The sequence below is a fragment of the Lutra lutra genome, chromosome 8, assembly GCF_902655055.1.
Source record: "Lutra lutra chromosome 8, mLutLut1.2, whole genome shotgun sequence".
Taxonomy (NCBI): Eukaryota; Metazoa; Chordata; class Mammalia; order Carnivora; family Mustelidae; genus Lutra; species Lutra lutra.
This window is the reverse complement of record NC_062285.1, coordinates 133,263,811-133,282,796: the sequence shown is the minus strand read 5'-3', so window position 1 is coordinate 133,282,796 and position 18,986 is coordinate 133,263,811. Positions and strand designations below refer to the sequence as shown.

The 18,986-nt window shown below is 54.2% G+C and overlaps 1 protein-coding gene across 1 annotated transcript in view; it reads left to right on the top strand.

Moving 5' to 3' along the window:
* MYH9 (myosin heavy chain 9) overlaps nucleotides 1-18,986 on the top strand; it is an 88,473-nt gene that overhangs the window by 21,149 nt on the left and 48,338 nt on the right. The window contains 2 exon segments of the mRNA XM_047741016.1: nucleotides 8,156-8,507; nucleotides 12,915-13,071. Coding sequence (XP_047596972.1) covers nucleotides 8,175-8,507; nucleotides 12,915-13,071 — 490 coding nt within the window. The 5' untranslated portion in view covers nucleotides 8,156-8,174.

The following is an 18,986-nucleotide window of genomic DNA, read 5'->3' as shown; positions in this document are numbered from 1 at the left end:
GCCAGCTTGGGTCTCAAGGCGATTTTCCAGCTTTTTCGGAAGCTTCCCCATTACTCCTTCCTTCTCTTTGTGGTGTTCCTCATACATTCATTCAGGAAAGTTTAACTGAGCACCTGTTGGGGTCAGGCATTGTGCTGGACATTCAAAATCAAGGACATGAATGAGACCTGCCTCCCGTGCTCAGATGAAACTGCAGATAATGACAGTTCAGCTGTTGGATTACTCACGGGAAGTCCCTGTGTAGCTATGGAGGAGGACGTTGGAGTTGAAATTTGAGAGAGGGCTCCTGGTGCTGAGGATGAGGCCTCACCAGAGGCAGCTGTGAGCTGGGCTTGGTTATGAGGAGGGGCGGGAGCACGGAGATTGAGGGGTGGGCTCAGAAGTGCCCACTCACCATGAAAATATGGTTAGTTTTATTGGAGAAGATGTGGAGCCATCGAACTGTTTGGAACTGGTGAGTAATTGTCAGTACAGTAGGATGTAGGACGCACAGAAATAGAGCTGCTGAGCCATCCTGAAGGCAGCGGGGGGTACGGATTGGAAGGAGGTGGAAGACTCTGGGGAAGGCCAGGAAGGGGCGGCTGTGCAGGCTAGAAAGGAGGGGTGCAGTCCTGCAGCAGGGCGCTGGCCTGAGGGCTTGACGGAGGGCTTTGCTGATCCACGGGAAGGAGTTTATGGTCTCAGGTGACCAGATGGATGGGGTCTTGGTGGAGACGCAGAAGAGAGTCCGGGTTTGGGGGAGTTCAGGAGAGATGGTCCTTGTGGGCTCTCCGGGTGGAGACATGTTAGGCACTCAAATATATTAGAGGGGGTTTGCAGGAGATTTCTGGGTCGAATACATTTATCTGGGTGTCCTCCTGGGGACCAGTCCTGATGTATCAGAATCTTTCAGTGAACGGCATTTGGAATTCCCAGGATATGGGGTAAGCCAGCACAGCCAGGGGAGCACCCCCCTGGCCCCCCCTGCCCCCCAGCACAACTGCTGCCTGCCTTCCATGAAGGACTTGGACCTCTTCCAGCAGGCGAACTAGGTTGTGACTCAGCAGCTGAGGAGCTGCGTTGGGGGTCCTGGAGATTCATGCCCTGCCTGGGGAGGCACAGGAGTCTCCTTTGCCAGATATTTGAGAATCTCTACAGTCCATTCCAGTAGTGGGTTCAGGTCAGGTCCCTTAAAAGAACAGTGCATTATAGGGATAAGCACTCCTTGGTGACAGTGCCATCCGTAGTGGGTGGGTCCCGCTGTGTGGGTTCTGGGAATCACTTTTCACTGGGGAACTTCTGTTTCTAGAAGTGTGTACTTCGGACTCGGGAGAGCGTTTACTGAGCTGAAGTCTGGCTTCTTTGCAAGGTTTACTCCTGCAGCTCACCCCTCCAGTCCGTGCTCCTCAAACTGGGGGTCATTTTGCTCCCCCAGTCCCCGTCTTGGGCAGTGTCGGGAGACATTTTCATTGTCTCTCCTGGGGACGGAGTGCACTCTCGTCTAGTGGGTGGAGGTCAGAGATGATGCTAGATCCTGCAGTACACAGGACAGCGGCGCCCCCCGCCCCCAAAGAATTCCAGCCCCAGGTGTTTGCAGTGCTGAGGTGGGGGAGCCCTGCTTTAACCCATCAAGTCACCGTGTAGTTCCTGAAGAACCCCCCGTCTTCTCCCTCGGCCTGGTGCCACCTCTTCCCCTCCCCCACCAGTCCTTGTCCCATCTTCTAGGACCCAGTTGACATCCCATCCCTTCTGTGAACCCCCTGCTGCTTTGAGTTTTCCTTCAACTTGTTCCTGGCCTTCCTCTCTGTTCCTGCGGTGAGTGACTTACTCATTCGTCTTTCTTCATTGAGTTGTGTTGGCGCTGGCTGTTTATGTGGCCTTCCCCTCTACAGTGAAGGTTCCACGAGTATAAACTCCTTAGGTCCTTTGTACCTTTGTCACCGTATTTTTGCACGTGGACCTTCAGTATGTAGTAGTTCATTGAATAAGTAAATTTCAGGCATTCGACAATTTCTGGGTCACTTCAGCAGCTGCCTGCATAAGCCCTTCCTTCATGATGGAACTCAGGTGCCTTGCTAGTTTTGCTAACTCAGAAGCAATGGCTGCAGGAAGAAAGGAGAAGGGATATGTTCGCTTGTGCTCTCTGGGTGGGGATAAAAAAAACCAAGCAAGGAGCCTGCTGGCAGACATGGGTGGTGAAGCTGGAATGGGGCTTCCAGTGTCTGAGCTGAGGTCACTGGGTCTCTGAACTGGAACCTTGGCTCGGAGAACAGAGGTGGCTCACCCAAGGTCAGACAGACCCCTGGCCCTTCTCTCAGTGCCAGCTGTCTAAGGTGGGAGTGTGAAGGCCCTGGTACAAAGCAGCACCAGGAGGGGGTATTTTCAGCTTCTGTTAGCATGAGTAGTGTCTGTGTCCCTGGTTTGCTGAATGAACCAGGGCTTCTGGGTTTGTTTTCTCCCCACAGAGTCCCAGAGAGCTCCTGGGGTTGTTGTGGGGAGGCAGCTGAGGTGGAACCCTGGCCAGTCTGAGTTTGAACCTGGGCTTTGTGACCTGTGTGGGCCTCGTTGCCCTCACCTTTGGGGATGGAGAAAAAGGAAAGCTGCTTCACAGGCCCTCGGACTGGATAGCTTTGAGATGAGATGGGAGGACCTGCAGCTCCAGGCCCAGAACTTGGCGATGGAAGCCTTTACATAGACCCTTGTTGTCTAGGAATGGACAAGCTCACAGTGTTTGGACCAATGATTTTGTCCCAGTCGAGTAAATTCTGTCTTTAAGGGGCTAGCTGTTTCTTTTCCAAACAAGCACACAAGTCAGTAAAAAGAGAACCAAGTGAAGGGTGGGAAGCTGGGAGGGAGAGAGAGGGGGGGTGGTCTTTGGGAAAACAGGAAGGAGTAAAAGGTCCGGATGGATGTTCGGGGAGAGGAGGAAAGGGAGAAGGCAGGCAATCAAGGAATTACATTTTGGGTAGAAAGCAGAGGTTTTTGGTCAACCTATTTTCTTTCAGTTTCATCATTTCCTGAGAGTCCTAATTTAGCCTCTGGTCGTGTCCTCTCGATTATGGCCTAAAAAGGCAACTACTTGGGTTTCTTGGAGTTGGGCTGGCACCCGCAGGAAGCTGGTGTGGAAAGGGCTGGCCTCCACCGGATCTGCTCTCCAGTGGGGAAGGCTGCCTTCTTTTTCCTTAACTCCTTGCTGGCCTGTGAACCCTGCAGAGTGCCACAATTTCCTGAGGTCCCTTAATCCAGACCCCTGAGCTTTTTCCCACAGTTTTCCTAGTGCTGGTGTGGCTGCTGCCCCATGGGCCTGCTGTTCCCGTGGCTGTGCATACCAGTCAACCCTTTTGGAAAGCATTTTGGTAATACTTCTCAAGGCCATAAAAATGTTCCTTTGTTTCAGTAATTACACTTCTGGGAATTTATCTCAAGGTGGCCCACCATATAAGGAAAAAACCTAATGAGCATGTGGGTTTTTTTTTTTTTTTTAACCCCCCCCCCCACCCCGTCACTTTGGAATATTATGCAGCCATTAAAAGTGTTTCCTAAGAAGGCCTTGAAGTCAGGAGTCCTGAATTTGAGTCCTCGCTTCTCTAGGTGTGTAACCGAGTGGGATCACTCCCTCTTAGAGCCTCTGCAACTTGGGCTGGAAAGTGAAGTTTTGGATAAAAATGGTCAGGCAACTGTGGCCCTGTGGGGGCTTTTAGTCATGATGAAATGATAGGAAAAATCCACAATGTGAAACCCCATGCTCTGCCTATGATCATGAAATCTCTCCAGTGTTTCTGTGAACAAGGATTAGGAGGACTGGAAAAAAAGAGAAAACTGACTTTAGGGGAAGGGTCTTAGGAATTTATGGGGATATTTTTCTTCCTTTTGAAAACTTTATTTATTTGAGAGAGAGAGAGAGAGCGCACACACAAGCAGGGGGAGAGACAGAGGGAGAAGCAGGCTCCCCACTGAGCAGGGAGCCCAGTGCAGGGCTCTATCCCAGGATCCCTGGGAGCATGACCTGAGCTGAAGGCAGATGCTGAACTGACTGAGCCACCCAGGTGCCCCTCATTTTGAAAACTTTTATATTATGTATGGTTTAAAAGAAATTTATTTTATTTAAATTCAGTGAATTAATATACAGTGTATGATTAGTTTCAGAGGTGGAGATTCATCAGTTACATGAAACCCCCCCACCCCCCTCATCACATCATGTGACCTCCTAAATGCCCATCCCCCAGCTGCCCCATCCCCCCACCCCCTTCTGCTCCAGCAACCCTGTTTGTTCCCCAGGGTGAAGAGTCTCTTATGGTTTGCCTCCCTCTCTGATTTCATCTTATTTTTGTACAAAGTGTCAGAGAGGCCATTAAGTATGGTCCTAGGACAGGGAAGGGAGAAGGAGCTGCTGCCTCCCTAGAGTCCCTTCTCTGATGCCCCCTTTCATTTCTGACACCTCTGGCTGGTGATGGCTTTCTCCTTCTGCACCCTTCGAGGTCACTGCTCCCGTCTGCATCGCTGCAAGCTGTACTAGGCACACACGCATCCATAGCCGTTGGGGCCCAGGGGCCTGCCCCCAACTCAGGTGGACACCTGAACTCAGCCGTGGTCACTGCATGTGAATATACCCATCTGTGCTGGCGGGAGGGCTTTAATACACGACCTTGTTTATGGTGACCCCATAAACCCCACCCCTGTGTCCAGCCCATGTATATTGATCTTGGCGCTGCTGCTAACCCACTTCATTCCTGCAGAGCTGCTGACACCAGATAGCTCTGTCCTTGGCCTGGCTGAGTGGGGCTCAGCTGGGCGTAATGAAAAGTTCTGCTCAGAGAGGGGCATGGAGGCCTTGGGCCAAACCTGCATGGGAACCTTGGCACCCCTCGAGACAGAGGGGTGCAGCCGTCGGTGTTGGCCCAGCTCTGGGGGGACATAGTAGGACTCCCCTGTTTTATAGGAAGTACAGACTCCAGGTCTCATCAGGGGTAGACTGGCCCGAAAGGAGGGCAGGGCGAGGGGCTGGGGAGGTTGGCCCCTGGCAGCAAGCAGCCACTGTGTGCATGGCCCTCCAGTGCATACCTGCTGATGGCGTTCCAGGGGCGACCGATGGCCCAGGGCTTGCAGCCCAGAGGGAGCTCATGTGCTGCTGAGCTGCCAGGCTGCCAGACGGCTGCTTTGTGTGGGTCCCGCCAGGGCTGGTGTTGCTGGGATGAAGTGAGTCTGATGAGGCCAGAAGTCCTTGCGCCGTCACTGCCCGGCGGCTCTCGTGGACAGCAGCAGGCCAGGGAGTGAGAATGTTAAAATTCCGACTGCGCTCTGATAGCACTCAGTGTGTTGGATGCTGTGGAATGTGTTCCCCCACACTCCCCGTGTCCCACTCAACGTATCGGCAGTCTGACCTGGCTCTGAGGCCAGCCTGACTTGTTCGGTGGGTCCCCAGCCCAAGTGTGCCAGGGAGAGCCCTGACTGGGGGGGGGGGGCGGCGATCTGGGTTAGAGCCCTGCACCCTGACTGGACTGGGTGACTCTGGGCAAGTAACTTGCCTTCTCTGAGCCTACTTCCTCATTTATAAATTGGGGATAATAAATGATCTTTTGTAGGGTGATTGATGTTTCAGTGAGGTTAATGTTAGGCTACCTAATGACTGTTCCCTTTTCTTCCACTTGGAGGGATCTCATAAAGGGCATGGAATATCCTTGGGTGTTTGTTATTCATTGGGCTGGAATAGTGGAACTTTTTTTTTTTTTTTTTTTTAAAGATTTTACTTATTTGAGAGAGAGAGAGAGAGAGAGAGAGCACATCAGGTGGGGGAGAGGGAAAGGGAGAAGCAGACTCCTGGCTGAGCAGGGGCTGGATCCCAGGACCCCGGTATCATGACCTGAGCCCAAGGCAGAAGGCTAACTGCCTGAGCCACCCAGGCGCCCCTGGAGTAGTAGAATTCATAACCAGCAGTGGGCTCAAGATTTGGGGGGACGGGGTTCGAGTGAATCCCTTGTGGCATGTTGATGGGAGATCGTCTTGTCCGTTTTGGGTTTGAAGTTTGCGGAAAGGTTTAGAACAGTAGCCTGTGAAGCCCTCTGCTCTGTGATCCTTCCAAGTCCTCAAGCAGGGCAGTGGCATGGGGACGGAGAGACTGGTTTCAGGAGCCTGGGTCCTGGGACTGAGGAGGCTGCCTGGCTAGTTAGTGGTCGGTTGGATGGCAGAGACGGAGAGGGTGGCTGGGATGTCCTTTGGTAGAGAGAAGCCTTCCATTTGCTTGAATGCCTGGCGGGTGTGGGAGCGGGGACAGCCTTCGGAGATCCCAGTCCCCCTGCAAACAGAAGGTGAGGCCAGGCCATCCCTTCCTGCCTCCCGACTGCTGTTTTCTCTCGGCGGAGGGGGGGGGGTGCTCGGGTAGTCTTTGCAGGTGGATAAATGCCCCTGGTCCCCCAAGAGGGGCTGCTGGGGTTTGCTTGGCTGGGACTGTAAACAAAGCCACCAGCTGAGGTTGCTGGGGAGGCTGCCAGGCTCTGTTCCATGGACTTGCCTTCCCTCCTGTGGGGGGTGGGGAGGCGAGTGAGCAGATTTCCTGGAAAACAACCCCTTTCCTGGAACGCGTCCAGGGGAGCCCCTTAGTCTTGATCTGGAAAGCATTTAATGAGCCCAGATAAGATAGGCCTGGGCAGCCCAGGCTTCTTTTGTTCTGCCCCTCCCAAACCTCCAGCCTCCTTGGCATCCAAGTCCCTGTTGGAATCTAGATGTGTGAAAGCCTGTGTGACTCTGGATTTGGATCTGGGGTCCCCCTGGCCTCCCGGGCCTGGAGATGGGGGCCTTGACCTCAGAAAAGAGAGGTCTTCCTGTGTTGTGTGCCGCAGTGAGCTTCTGGGCTGCTCCTCAGGGGGCTGTGGGCTGGCTTTGTCTCAGACCATGTTTGAAGTCCTGCGATCTGTTTACCTAAACCAGCTGTCCTCCCGGTGGGTCCCAGCCTCAGCCTTTTTGCAGGAATAAGCGCTGTGGTTATCCTGTGGGAAGGCCATGGGACCAGGAGTCCCGAGTCCCCCCTGGGTGACTCTGGAGAAGCCCTTGAACCTCCAGGGAGTTCCCGTTTCCTTGTCAGTAACATGGGATGTAGCATACTTCTTACTGACCACACAGAGTTATGATGAGGGTCTTTTTGAGATTCCATTTCTGTATTTGAGAGAGAGGGAGGTAGCAAGAGAGGGCATGAGCAGGGAGGAGAGGGAGGAGCAGGGAGGAGGGGAGGAAGCAGGCTTCCCGCTGAGCAGGGAGCCCCACCCACGGCTTCATACCAGGACCCTGGGATTGTGACCTGAGCCAAAGGCAGCTGCTTAACTGACCGAGCCACCCGGGCACCCCATGAGAATATTTTGAGATAGCGAAGTGCGTGTGCAAGCATTTCATAAACCATTGAACACACAGGTGTAAGGGATTATTTCATCCTCTTTATTTTGCAAATGAGTTTTGAAAAAAGCAGACACATGGTGCTTCAGTTCTGCACATGGGTGTGGGGGCTGCCTGTCACATTAGTGGCCCAGAAGGGAAGCGCTCCTAACTGTTCCTGACGTTTCCTGGAGCCTGACTTCTTTTCTTCTCGCCTTATTTCTTTGGCCTGTGTTACCGAGATGGAATTAGCATCTCTTGGCAACATACTAGTGTTGGTGTTTTTATTTCTTTTTCCCCTCTTGGTTGACTCTGTGAAATAAAAAGTTTTTTAAACTGGCAACTTCCGCTGTGCGTGGTTGTCGTTCTTTGCCTTTTGGGGCGGGGGCGGGGGAAGCTAATTAGAAACTAGCTTTTGTTGGAAGTCCTCTTAAATTGTGTGGTGTCTTTCCTGTCTCAGCGCTTGTAGCAGAGTGACTGTGGTTACGTTTGTCTCTCGAGAGTCAGGTTAGACTCATCATTCAGTGTCACGGTAGTTTTATAGATCAGTTTGGTTGTGGATGGGTCTTAGAATCTACCTTCCCGTGAACTTCTTACCAAAATGTGTGATGACAACTTGTCGTTGTCTCAGTCGTGTACATCTTCTTCCCAAAAATCAAGAGCGGGAAGACACCTGGCAGCCCTGCCGCCGGGTTTTAGAAGTTTTGCTCTGTCTACTCCAGTGTTGCGGTGTTTGCAGAGATCAGACGGGGTCAGCAGGCCTTGTGCGGCTGAGATCGTGGTGTCTAACTTCTCCCCTTTGATTCTCCCGCAGGTCCTGGCTGTGAGTCACCATGACGCAGCAAGCCGCTGATAAGTATCTCTACGTGGACAAAAACTTCATCAATAACCCGCTGGCCCAGGCCGACTGGGCTGCCAAGAAGCTGGTATGGGTGCCTTCCGACAAGAGCGGCTTCGAGCCCGCCAGCCTCAAGGAGGAGGTGGGGGAGGAGGCCATCGTGGAGCTGGTGGAGAATGGGAAGAAGGTCAAGGTGAATAAGGATGACATCCAGAAGATGAACCCGCCCAAGTTCTCCAAGGTGGAGGACATGGCAGAGCTCACGTGCCTCAACGAAGCCTCTGTGTTGCACAACCTCAAGGAGCGCTACTACTCGGGGCTTATCTATGTAAGTGGGGCCCGGGGCCGGAGGTGGGGGGCCCGGCTCTGTCCCGTCCCCCCACCTGCTTGGGCGCTCTTGCTTGGGAGAGGAGGGGCTTGAAGAAAGCAGGGGTGACATCCTCAAACTAGGCATGGGAGTGTCTTCACGGAATGTTCTGGTTTTCCTCTGCATAGCCAAAACCCACCAGGAAGCCTGTTTCAGATCTGCACGGAGGGCGAATATCATGGTGTGCGCCCACCCACGGCCTGGGTCCTGGGTCTCGGTGGAGATCGGAAGGCTTGTTCTTTCTAAAGCAAAGGAATGCCATGTCCTGGTTTCCCACCTCGTTCCTCCTGTACCACCTGGTCCCCTTCCCCCTCCCCATGGCCCTGTCTCTTTTTTAGACTCTGTCATCTTGTTCTTGTTAAAGGCCTGTTGGTATGCCTTGCTTCCCCGGGCGGGATGCTTTGAGCAGAGATGAACGTGGAGAGCGAGGCTTGAACCATCCGTTCTGGTGCTGTGCCAGGCTTAGTGGCCCAGAAGGGCCCAGAGCGTGCCAAGGAGAGGGAGCGGCCCTTTCTCTGTCCCCTGGGCAGTGGGGCCACCTGTGCAGAAAGACTGCTCATCCCTGTTTTAGGAAATGTCAGGAGAGGAGCGTTTTCCTATCTCCTATGTAACAGGCTCCACAGTCTTAGGGTCCTAGGGTCACAGAGTTCTTTCTGATTTCTTATTTCTTCTCTTCAGTTCCAGGGTATTTATTCTAGTTTCATCTCAGGTAGGGAAGAAATATCTGGCTCTTGTTATTCCTAAAATAGCTCTTTGTTTAAAGATGCAGTTATATTCACCTTGGCCTTCTTGGTCTTGGAGCTGAATACAATGGTTCTCAAGATTTGTTTGAATGGGAGGAAGAAAACATCTTGAGAGCCTTATAGCCCTTTCAGTGGGAGGGCCAAGCCTTGGACCCAGGGGCTGGCCCATGATCACACATGTGATAAAAGGACACGCTGGACTCATCCTGGCCCAGGGACGGTGAGGGGCCCCCAAAGAGTCAGCCATTTTATTTTCTGTACAGCCTCAGGCTGACGTCAGCACACATGTCCATAGGGCCCTTCTCTACCGTACTGGACCGGTATCCCTGAGTCCCCTGCGATGTGCCAGAGTCCTCTGTGGGGCCATGGGCCATCCTGGATTGCCCAGAGCTGCTCACCGGGCCAGACCGTGTGCCAGCACTGTGTTCCCTTGCTGGTTGCTAAATTGGCGCAGGATCACGAGGTTCTTGTTTTCTGCCATCGATGACCTCCCTTTGGGGATGAGCCTGATCAGTCAGGACCTGCCAGTGAGGCCATACACAGAGAGGGCTTCCTGCAAGAGTCCTTCTTGTGGACCAGCTTAGTCCGGCCTGCTCAGGACCTGCCAGTGAGGCCATACACAGAGAGGGCTTCCTGCAAGAGTCCTTCTTGTGGACCAGCTTAGTCCGGCCTGCTGATAACGGCAGGTGAGGAGAGCTGAGGCCCAGAGAGGGCCAAAGCCCAGCGCAGGGTCATACAGCCTTCGACTGGGACTTGGGTTTCTGGACTCTCAGCCCAGCTCTCTCTTTCTTGGTGAGAGCACTGTATGGACAAAATTAAAAGCCTCTGTTTCTAGGGATCTTGATCACTGAAATTCAGCATTTGGTGACACGCAGAAAAACAAGGAGCCTGGAAGGAAGCATTACTTGGCTGTTGGGACAGCTGGGAGCCCAGGCTGATTGCCTGGGAGTGGGACGCCCCCTGGGGAGGCTCCATAGCTTATTGTACCCACTCTGCTGTGCCCGGGGGCTGGCATGGGCTCTGGTATAGTTTCAGATCTTTTCCTGGCCACGTGGCCTGGCCACAAGGAGCCTCCCTTCCTCCCTGGTGAGAAGCGTGTTGTACGTGCCAGCCCACACCTGCTTCACGGCGGGGCAGGGCTCCACGGCCATGCTGTTCTCAGTGAAGGTAGCTGGTCCTCTGCCTGGCCTTCCCTGGTGTCCCTGTTCAGCTCGTGTAGTTACTAGGGATTTGCTGAGTGTGGCACCCACTGAGCAGCCTGTGCTGGCCTCTGTCAGCTGGCTGCAGACCGTTTTCTGTCCCACAAAGGGAAACGTTACTGAAATGCGTTCAGTGTTAGTGGCTTCATCTTTCCTCTGAAAGCGTGGGTTTCGCTGTGGAGGCAGGCAGAACTCTTTGGTTGGAAGCGTTCATTCCTGTTTCTGTCACCTCCCGTGTGCACTTCCTCCTGCCTCAGCCGGGCCTCCTTCCTAAGCATCTTCTCCAGAAGGGAAGTCGATCGTCTCTGCAGTTGCCCTGCTGGGGACCCAAGCAGGTGCAGAGCAGCGCGGGGATCAAAGCCGCTGGGCAGGGGCTGCCGCCTCATTCACAGTCCACCTCTCTGCGCACGACGTTCCAAATTGCGATCCCGGAGCCTTTGTGCAGTGTGTTTGCCTGGGGTTGTGGGCGGCGTGGCTAATCTTGAGCCACAGCTGCTCTGTCTGTTTCCCGGGGGGTGAGGCCCTGGGTTAGGGGGCGGCTGGGCACAAAGAACCCCTGTGGCCCGTGAATGGAGCGGGTCCCTGGCATGGCCATGGGCGGGGGGGCAGAGCCACTCACTCTGTGTCCGCCGGTCCCTGAGCCTCCCTCTGCCAGCAGGCTGCTTCCTCCCACCTGAGCTGCCGGGCTCACACCCTGCTGGTTTGATGGGATTAGTCCAGAGAACTCTGAAGCTCTGCCCAGAGAGGCATCCACAGGACCATCTGCCCACCCAGCTGTCCAAAAGCCTTGTCCCAGGAGCCCCCAGTCCCCTTCTGTTGTCACGGCCAGCTGTTTGCACACATCTGGCTCTGAGGCATGCCCTAAAAGTGTGGCGGTGTGTCCCTGGCTTTCATCGGGCTGATTTCCTAGAGTGTGGGTTTTCTCAAACCCCAGGAACAGAGCTCAATTGTTTCTGAGCTCCTGGGATGACCTCACTGCTCCCTGGCCTTCCACTTCATCCCCACCCGACAGTCCCACTGAGGGAAAACCAGAAGTCTCCCGCCTTTCTCTCATCTCCCTGTGATACCCGCGCCGCAGGTGGCCAACACCACGTGCAGACCTCTTTGCTTGGAGCTTTCCCAGTCCCTTGTGAAAGAGGAGTTGGAGGGAAAACAAATGACTGATTATCCCAGGAAGAAAGAAAATCGAGGGCCCTGAGTCCCCGCCTCCCTACAGAAGAGGCAGCCAGACACACTTGGTCATTTCCAAACTTGGCTGCTCTTCCGCAGGCAGGCCGCTGGAGGTTACTGGGTCCCTCTGAGTTCTGCTTTTAATCTCTTAACTTCCGCTTGGGAAGTCCAAGTGCTGTAGCCCTTGGCCACGGCTGGGAAGGGGCTTTGTCCTCCCGATTGGTCCCCAGGTTCTAGTGGAACCCACCTTTAGGTTCAGCCACTAGCTCCATCTTCTGTTGCGGCGGGGCTGGGGGTGGGGCTGGAGGGGTGGGGCCAGCACAGAGCGCAACTCCCCTTAGGGTTCTGGCTGCCCTTGGCTTGAGGGGTGCCACCATGGGCAGTGAGGTAATGTGATGATGAGGACTGGCCCCTCACCGGGATGCTCTGGACTGGGGTGGCAGGAGACCTAGGGCTACTCCCAACCCTGCCTTTAGCTGCCTTAGGACCTTCAGCTGTCTTTAACAGTCAGGGCTGCAGGTGTGTGTGAATCACGGCCCTGCATGGCTGCTTCTGGGCTTGTGGCACGTTGTCCTCAGAAGAGGGTGCTTGGATTGCTCTCGAGACTTAAACACAGCTGTACCTCCCAACTGGACACCTGTCACCTGGGTGGTCTCCGGAGTCCTGCCCAGCTTGTTAGAAGTCTCTCTCTCTCTCTCTCTTTTTTTTTTGGGGGGGGGGGCTGAGGAGAAAGATCTGGGAAGGAAAAGGTTATTAGAAAAAAAGAGTAGTCACAAATTAATGTGAATTTACTTTAAGACACTGAAGACAGATCTGTCTAGATCTCTGTTGAGGCTGGAATATCTCTGCGAGAGTCTTTCAAGGTAGACTACTTGGTGGTTCTGCACAGTTTGCTTGCTGCGGCCAAATCCTTTTCTCTCTGTGCATCTCACGATGATAGTCACATCTCTTACTGTCCTTGGGTCCGAGTTTTGTAACTGGACTTCTGTCGTCTGTGTCCTGCTGTGGATCTTGCCCGAGGCACCTGCTTGTTGGCATGCAAAGCTGGCCGTGGTCATGCAGTCGAGGGAGGACCCTCACCGAAGGTGCAGAGTCGGGGCTGGTGGCCCTCCACCTGCAGGGGAGTGGGGGGCGGGGGGGCGTTTCACGTCAGCCCGACTCTGGGTCCTTGGTGGCAGACACTTTGCCATGAAGTTTGCATACCACCGAGAGTCCAGACTTCCTAACGCATTTCTGTCTGCTGCTCTTTTCTTTAGACCTATTCAGGCCTGTTCTGTGTGGTCATCAATCCTTATAAGAACCTGCCCATCTACTCTGAAGAGATCGTGGAAATGTATAAGGGCAAGAAGAGGCATGAAATGCCCCCCCACATCTATGCCATCACAGACACCGCCTACAGGAGTATGATGCAAGGTGAGTGCCTCGGCCTTCCCCTGCCTTCCCCAGCCTTGCAGACACCTTTGCAGGTGCTCAGTCACATTCAGTGTCACGGTGATCTAGGGACTTGATCAGCGTTGATGGCCCTTGTGGTGGCACAGTGCATCTTGGCAGTCTCTGAGTCACTATGAGAGAGCCAAGGCAAATGGCTATCAAAGGACATGATTATATGTTGAGAGAATGTTCTAGAAGCTTTAAAAAAAAACCAACAACCCACTTCCTAATTATCACAATTTCTCATTCTTGTAAAGACTGTCTGTGCTAGTCCCCTCACTTCCAGGCCCCTTGTTATGCCAGATACTCCTTTTCCTCGCTTTTCACATTTTTTTTCTTGCTCCTCCCTCATAGTCTGGAAACGTGCTTGGGTTTTTCCCATCTTTAAGAAGCAGACACTAAATCTCTCCTGGATTCTGTACCCCCTGTGGTTTGTCTTTGCGCCCTCATCACAGTGGAGGTTTGTACAGGAAGTGTCTGCTCCACAGGCCTCCCTGCCCTTCTCCAGACTGTCTGACAGAGGTTACCCTCCTTCTGCGTTGCTAAATCCGTGGTACTCACGTGTTCTTATCTTGCCTAACCTCTCCCCAGCGTTGGACAATCTTGACCACTCCTTTTGAAAGCCCTTCCTTCCTGTGTGACCCTCTCTCTGGTTCTCTAGATCTCTGCCCACCCCTCTGCCTGGTTCTCTCCTGTCTCTCCCCTGCCCCCGCTCATCGGTGCCTCTCAGGGTCTCTCTGCTGGTTCCAGTGTTCCTCTGGATGACAGACCCGTCTACTCGAGTGGCTTGACCGGCACATTCCGGCTGAGAACTGGGCCTGTCTCCGGATTAACAGCCCCTTGGCCCTGGCTGCCATTTCTCCAGCCACCCAGCCACCGAAGCCTGGAGCCTGGCTTGCCCTCCACTCTCCACTTTCATTCTCCCTCCTTTTTTCAAGTCCATCAGCACCCTCTGTAGATTTTGTCTCTTTTCATATTTCTGATCTCTTTGCTCCTCTCTTATCCCGTGGCCCTGACCTCAGTTAGGGCCTCCACAGTTTTTCGCCTGCACTGTCTCTGTGACCTCCTAACCTTCACTATCAATAGAGCCCTCCCTCTACTTTGAGCAGAGGGTCATCTTCCTAGAATGTAAAGCTGATCGCCACCCCCACCGATTTTGAAATCTTAAAAAAATCTCGAAAAGGCTCCTCATGGCCCCAGAGATAACCCCTCAACCCACCAGCAGCACACAGGTGCCCTTTGTAATTGGCTTTCCTCCTGCCCCTGACTTGGCCGCCACACAGACCTGCTTACATTTCTGTCCCTGGCCTTTCTGTGTCCAGCTGCCTTACCCGTGCCAGCTGCTTGCGATGCCTGGCAGGTTCCTAATCTCCCATTAAAGACAAGGTTGAAGCATACCTGCCCTCCAGGGAGGATGTCTGGGCTGGATTTGGTGACACTTTATTTGGCTTAGGTGTTCAAAAATTTGTTTTTCTCTCCTAGACATGGATGGGGCCCACGTTGCCTTTAGATTCTCAAGCTCAGCCAGGTGCTTGGCGTGCGGTAGCCTTTCATGTAATTCCCAGTCAGGCCCAGCTTCCAGGCAGGGCTGTATGCTCACAACCACGTATCGGTAGCGGTTTCTCGAATCTTCATACTCGTGCGTGGTTTCTTTCTTTAAACTTTGCAGTGAACCTGGGCAGTGGTGGTCAAGAACCTTGCTGCATTAGCAAACTTTATCCCCCGTGTAGTGGTTTGAAGGGGTGATGAGCGCGGCTGTCCCGTACCGTGCACACAGCGTTGGCGGGAAGGCATTTCATTGCCAGACTTGATGAATTATGCAGGACGTACAATTTTGGCCTAGCGTTTGGCTTCTGTTGATGTCTATGAAAATTTCTGGAGGAAGCCAGCCCTTTAGTTTTAAAGTAGGATGTCTGTTTCAAAGTGCTAACTAAAGCAGTCTGGTGGGAGAACATTCTGTGAGATTCCAGAAGAGCCTGAGTCTGTATCTCTAGAGGCTATGAGTCAGTTTTCTCCTAGCTGTCTTAATTGGCCTGGTGCAAGTTCACCCCGGAGTCTTCCTGAGCTCTGTGCTGCTGAGTTAGGGCAGTTCCACCCTCGGATCCTGGATTTGAACCGTTTTCTAGCACGTGGGCTTCTTTCACTTTCAGCAAGCCACAGGTTCTCTGGGGCGAGAACAACGTCATGACGTAGAGCACGGCACCAGCAGCTGGAGTCCTTGGAACTGGACTTCAGTCTTCCGACAGCCTGCATGTCTCCTTCCTAAAGATAAAAATGTCCCATTTTTATCCAACAGAAAACTTTGAGGGGCAAAAGCCAGAGCAGTAGGTTGGGGAAGTCGTTGGAAAAAAAGAGAGGGGTCAGCGGAGGGCCGGAGCTTTCCTTTGTGTTGACCAGGAAGTCTCAGCTGGAACCAAATGTCCTTGACAGGAAGTAGGGATCTCCCCAAATTATGAGAGCAGGTGGGCGGATTTTTCCATCTTTTGGAGACTGGGATGGAAATTTGTTGTGGGCCCAGGAAGCCAGAGGTGTTGCTGCCTTGGGATGATCTGTGCAAATGCGGGGTCCCCGTAATTTCCAGCTCTCAGTCCACGAGGCTTTCCCTGCCCCCCCGCGTAATGCTGGATTGGTGCAGCCTGAGCCCCACGGGGACCGACTGAGAACATTTCCCAGTCCCTTCTCATACGCAGCTGACCTGCACAGCAGTTAGCAACAGATTTCTTGTTCTTGGAGCAGAGAGGAAGTTAATTAACAGAAGTTGCTCCAGTCACGATAAGAAGGTTCACCAGTAAAGAAAGTTCCGGAGAGCAGCTGTGGTTCTCGCCCTCAGTCAGGTGTGGAGGTGCTGTGGTGCCTCAGTGTCCCGGCAGAGTGGGGACGAGCTCCTTAGCACTGGCTCTGCAGGAAAACGGTGTTCTCTCTCCCACTTTCTGACCACCCTGGTCCTTTTGTGCTTTTTAAACTAAACAGGAACTAGGAAAAAGTTTCCTCCCTGAATGGTCTGTGGCTTATGACATACTAGCCAAATAGGGTAGTTGGTGTCTTTGGGGACTTTTATGAGATGAGCTCTTGGCCTGTTGCTGGGACCTCCCCATCTTTCATCTCCTAAATGAAGGATTTAGGAGATCTTCATTTGGTTTGTCCGTGAGTCCTGATGCGTGCCTGTTGTTAGTTAGCATTGCTAGTGTTCATTTCCACTTTCAGAAGCCTCCAGTTTGGATGATAAATTATGTGGTCACTCTACCTGATTGTCAGACTACACCAGGGTTTCTCACACTTGGCACGGTTGACTTTGGGGCCAGAGAATCCTCTTGGGGGAGGGGCTTGTCCTGGTCCTCATAGGATTGCTCAGCAGCAGCCTGGCCTCCAGCCTCCAGATGCCAGCAGCTCCCTCCCTTTCCGTGGTGACAATCGGAAACGTCCCCAGACATTACTACCAGATGTTCCCCAGAGGTGGGGACTGCCCCTACTTGAGACCCACTGGACTGAGCCCCGAAGATTAGTTTCATTGCGTGTCGACTCCCTGGATCAGTAGTGCCTCCGGCCTGGCTGCCCGAGGATCCGAGACTCGATGCCAAGGAATGTTGGGAGAGACGAGTGCTGTCTGCCATGGGCACGGGATGGGGCATGGCAGCGTTTGGTGCCCCGGATTATTCTGTGGAGCTAGGAGATAGAAGGTGCCAGAACACCAAGAGGTCTAGTATATGATTCTGGCACCGGAGGCTCTGGCAGACTGGTTGGAGGGATGAGATGTCTTTGTACCCAGATACCTGGGGCTGCAGCTACGTAACGAGAGCAGCTGCTACCCACACCTGGTGCCCGCTCGGCCGCAGCAGGTGTCAGGTGTCTCGGGAGTTTGGGGGGAAGGCGTGGCCGCTGAGGCTTCCGGGAAGGTACTGCTGAGGTTGGATCCTGTGGAAAGGCTGGCAGGTATGTGTCAGTAGGTGGTTTTGGGGCAGCTTAGACGGGCCCAGAGTTTTGTTTGTTTTTCGTCTCGACCTTGGGTTTGATCAGAGTTGTAGTGACTTGTTGGTTCACCCTCCAACCCAGGCCTTTCTGTTTGGTTAATCTGTTGTCCCGGCCATTAATGCGTCTTCCTGCCTCAGGGATTCAGTAAATGCATGCCAAGCTGGCCGGAGTGTGAAGGAGAAGTGGGAACTGGCTGTTGCCCCCCAGGCAGAGGGCAGCCCAGTGGGGCATGTCCCCGGGCAGGAGCCCTGCGTGGGCTAAAGAAGGGGTGACCAGGTTGGGAATGGCATGCCTGGCTTCCTCTGGGGCCTGGCCTTCCGGGGTCTCCCTCTGGGGGTAAGTGTGTTCTTAGAGGAGAATCAACCCATTAAAGGACCCAGCTTGAGCACAGTCCTCTCTCCAGCGAAAGCAGAAATCCTCTTCTCTGTTGATGAGGTAGAATGACAGGTCTGGCTCACTTGGGGTGACTTCATGGTATTTTAATGAGCTCCCAGCACTTCTGCGGGGAGTAGAGGCAGGGTCTGCCTTCCTTCCAGGCCTCTGCTAATCTGAGAACCATTTAACCTTTTGCTCTGTGCAGGCCCCGCCTCTGCCTCTCGGTGGCGGGGAGGCTTCACAGGCAGCGGCTGGTCACCAGGCAGTCGACCGGGGTCTGGTACGCCTCCGAGGTCTGTAGGTGATAGACTGACCATCGTGGGCCGACAAGGAGTAGAATTCTAGTGCTGCCTTTGCATCTGAATGTGATCCTTCTTATTCATTGGCGGAGGGATAGGCTCAGAAATAAATATCCCTGACTTGTCTAGTGCCTGCAGAGTCGGTCCCTGAAGCCAGGGTCTCCTGGTGCCTGTCCCCCAGGGGCACTGTTGCCCCTCGCTCTTGGGCTGCTGTTTGGAGGACGGCTGGCTGGCGGCCCTCACTCCCTCTTCGCGTTCTCCCTGCCCGTTGCTCCTGTGGAGCTGCTTTCCAAGGCCCTTCTGAGTTAAAAGGTGCCGTATGGGTGAGGCCCCGGGGAAGGGGTTCGAGGGTGCAATGAAGCATGACTGTGAACATACTCACGGGACAGGCGGCCAAGGAAGCCATAGACGGGGTGACTCCCCGGAGCAGGAACGCGTGGCCTTGGAGGCTCAGACTGCAGAGGCCCTACCGCTGGCAGGGAGGTCCTTAGCTGGGCCCCAAGGCCCACCCCGCAGGATCGTGCTCCCTGGGGAGCTCCTGAGGGGCAGGGAAGGGAGCTCAAGGGTTGGGGGGGAGAGCTGGGTTGGGGGGCTGCGGGGCGAGCATGCGGGGCTTTGACTGGTGACACGGTGTTGTGACGCCTCCACGGTAGGTCACTGGCGCCGGTTTGCTGGGCCTCTGTGAGCCTTGGTCTTAGGAATGACTGGCCTTGTGAGCCAGAGCTGTGCGGAGAAGAGCGTGCTGGGTTCGCCCTGGATTTGGGTGGGCGCCTGGCTCTGTCGCTTCCCCCCTGACTGGGGCCACTGTCCCCGAGCCTTCCTTTTCCTTGCTGGCCTCCTGGCGTAGTGAATCCTACTCAGAGGGTCATTGCAGGGGTGGAGCGACGCTCATGCACGGTGCTGGCCTGTAGTGAACAAGGGCCGTCTGGAAGGTGCCCTTCGAGTCTGGAGATGCAGCTTCCTGACCAAACCCTGCCTTGCCCTCCAAGGTCGGCCTTCTTCCTGGCGCGCTCCCGCCTGCTGGACGCAGGTGATAACCAGTGCTTCCTGCACGCGGCTCCCTCCTCTCCTCCTGGAGCAGCCTGGGACACTTGGGGCTCCCAGTGGCAGCACGCACAGGAAATGGCTTGTCATCTGCCTCCTTTCAGCGGCCGCATAGCACTGGGGCGTGTGTGGGCAGATGCGGTCTTCAACTAGTCCCATCTCGTCCACGGCCCATAGGCCGCAGGAGTCCGGGGGCTGACCTGGCTTCGG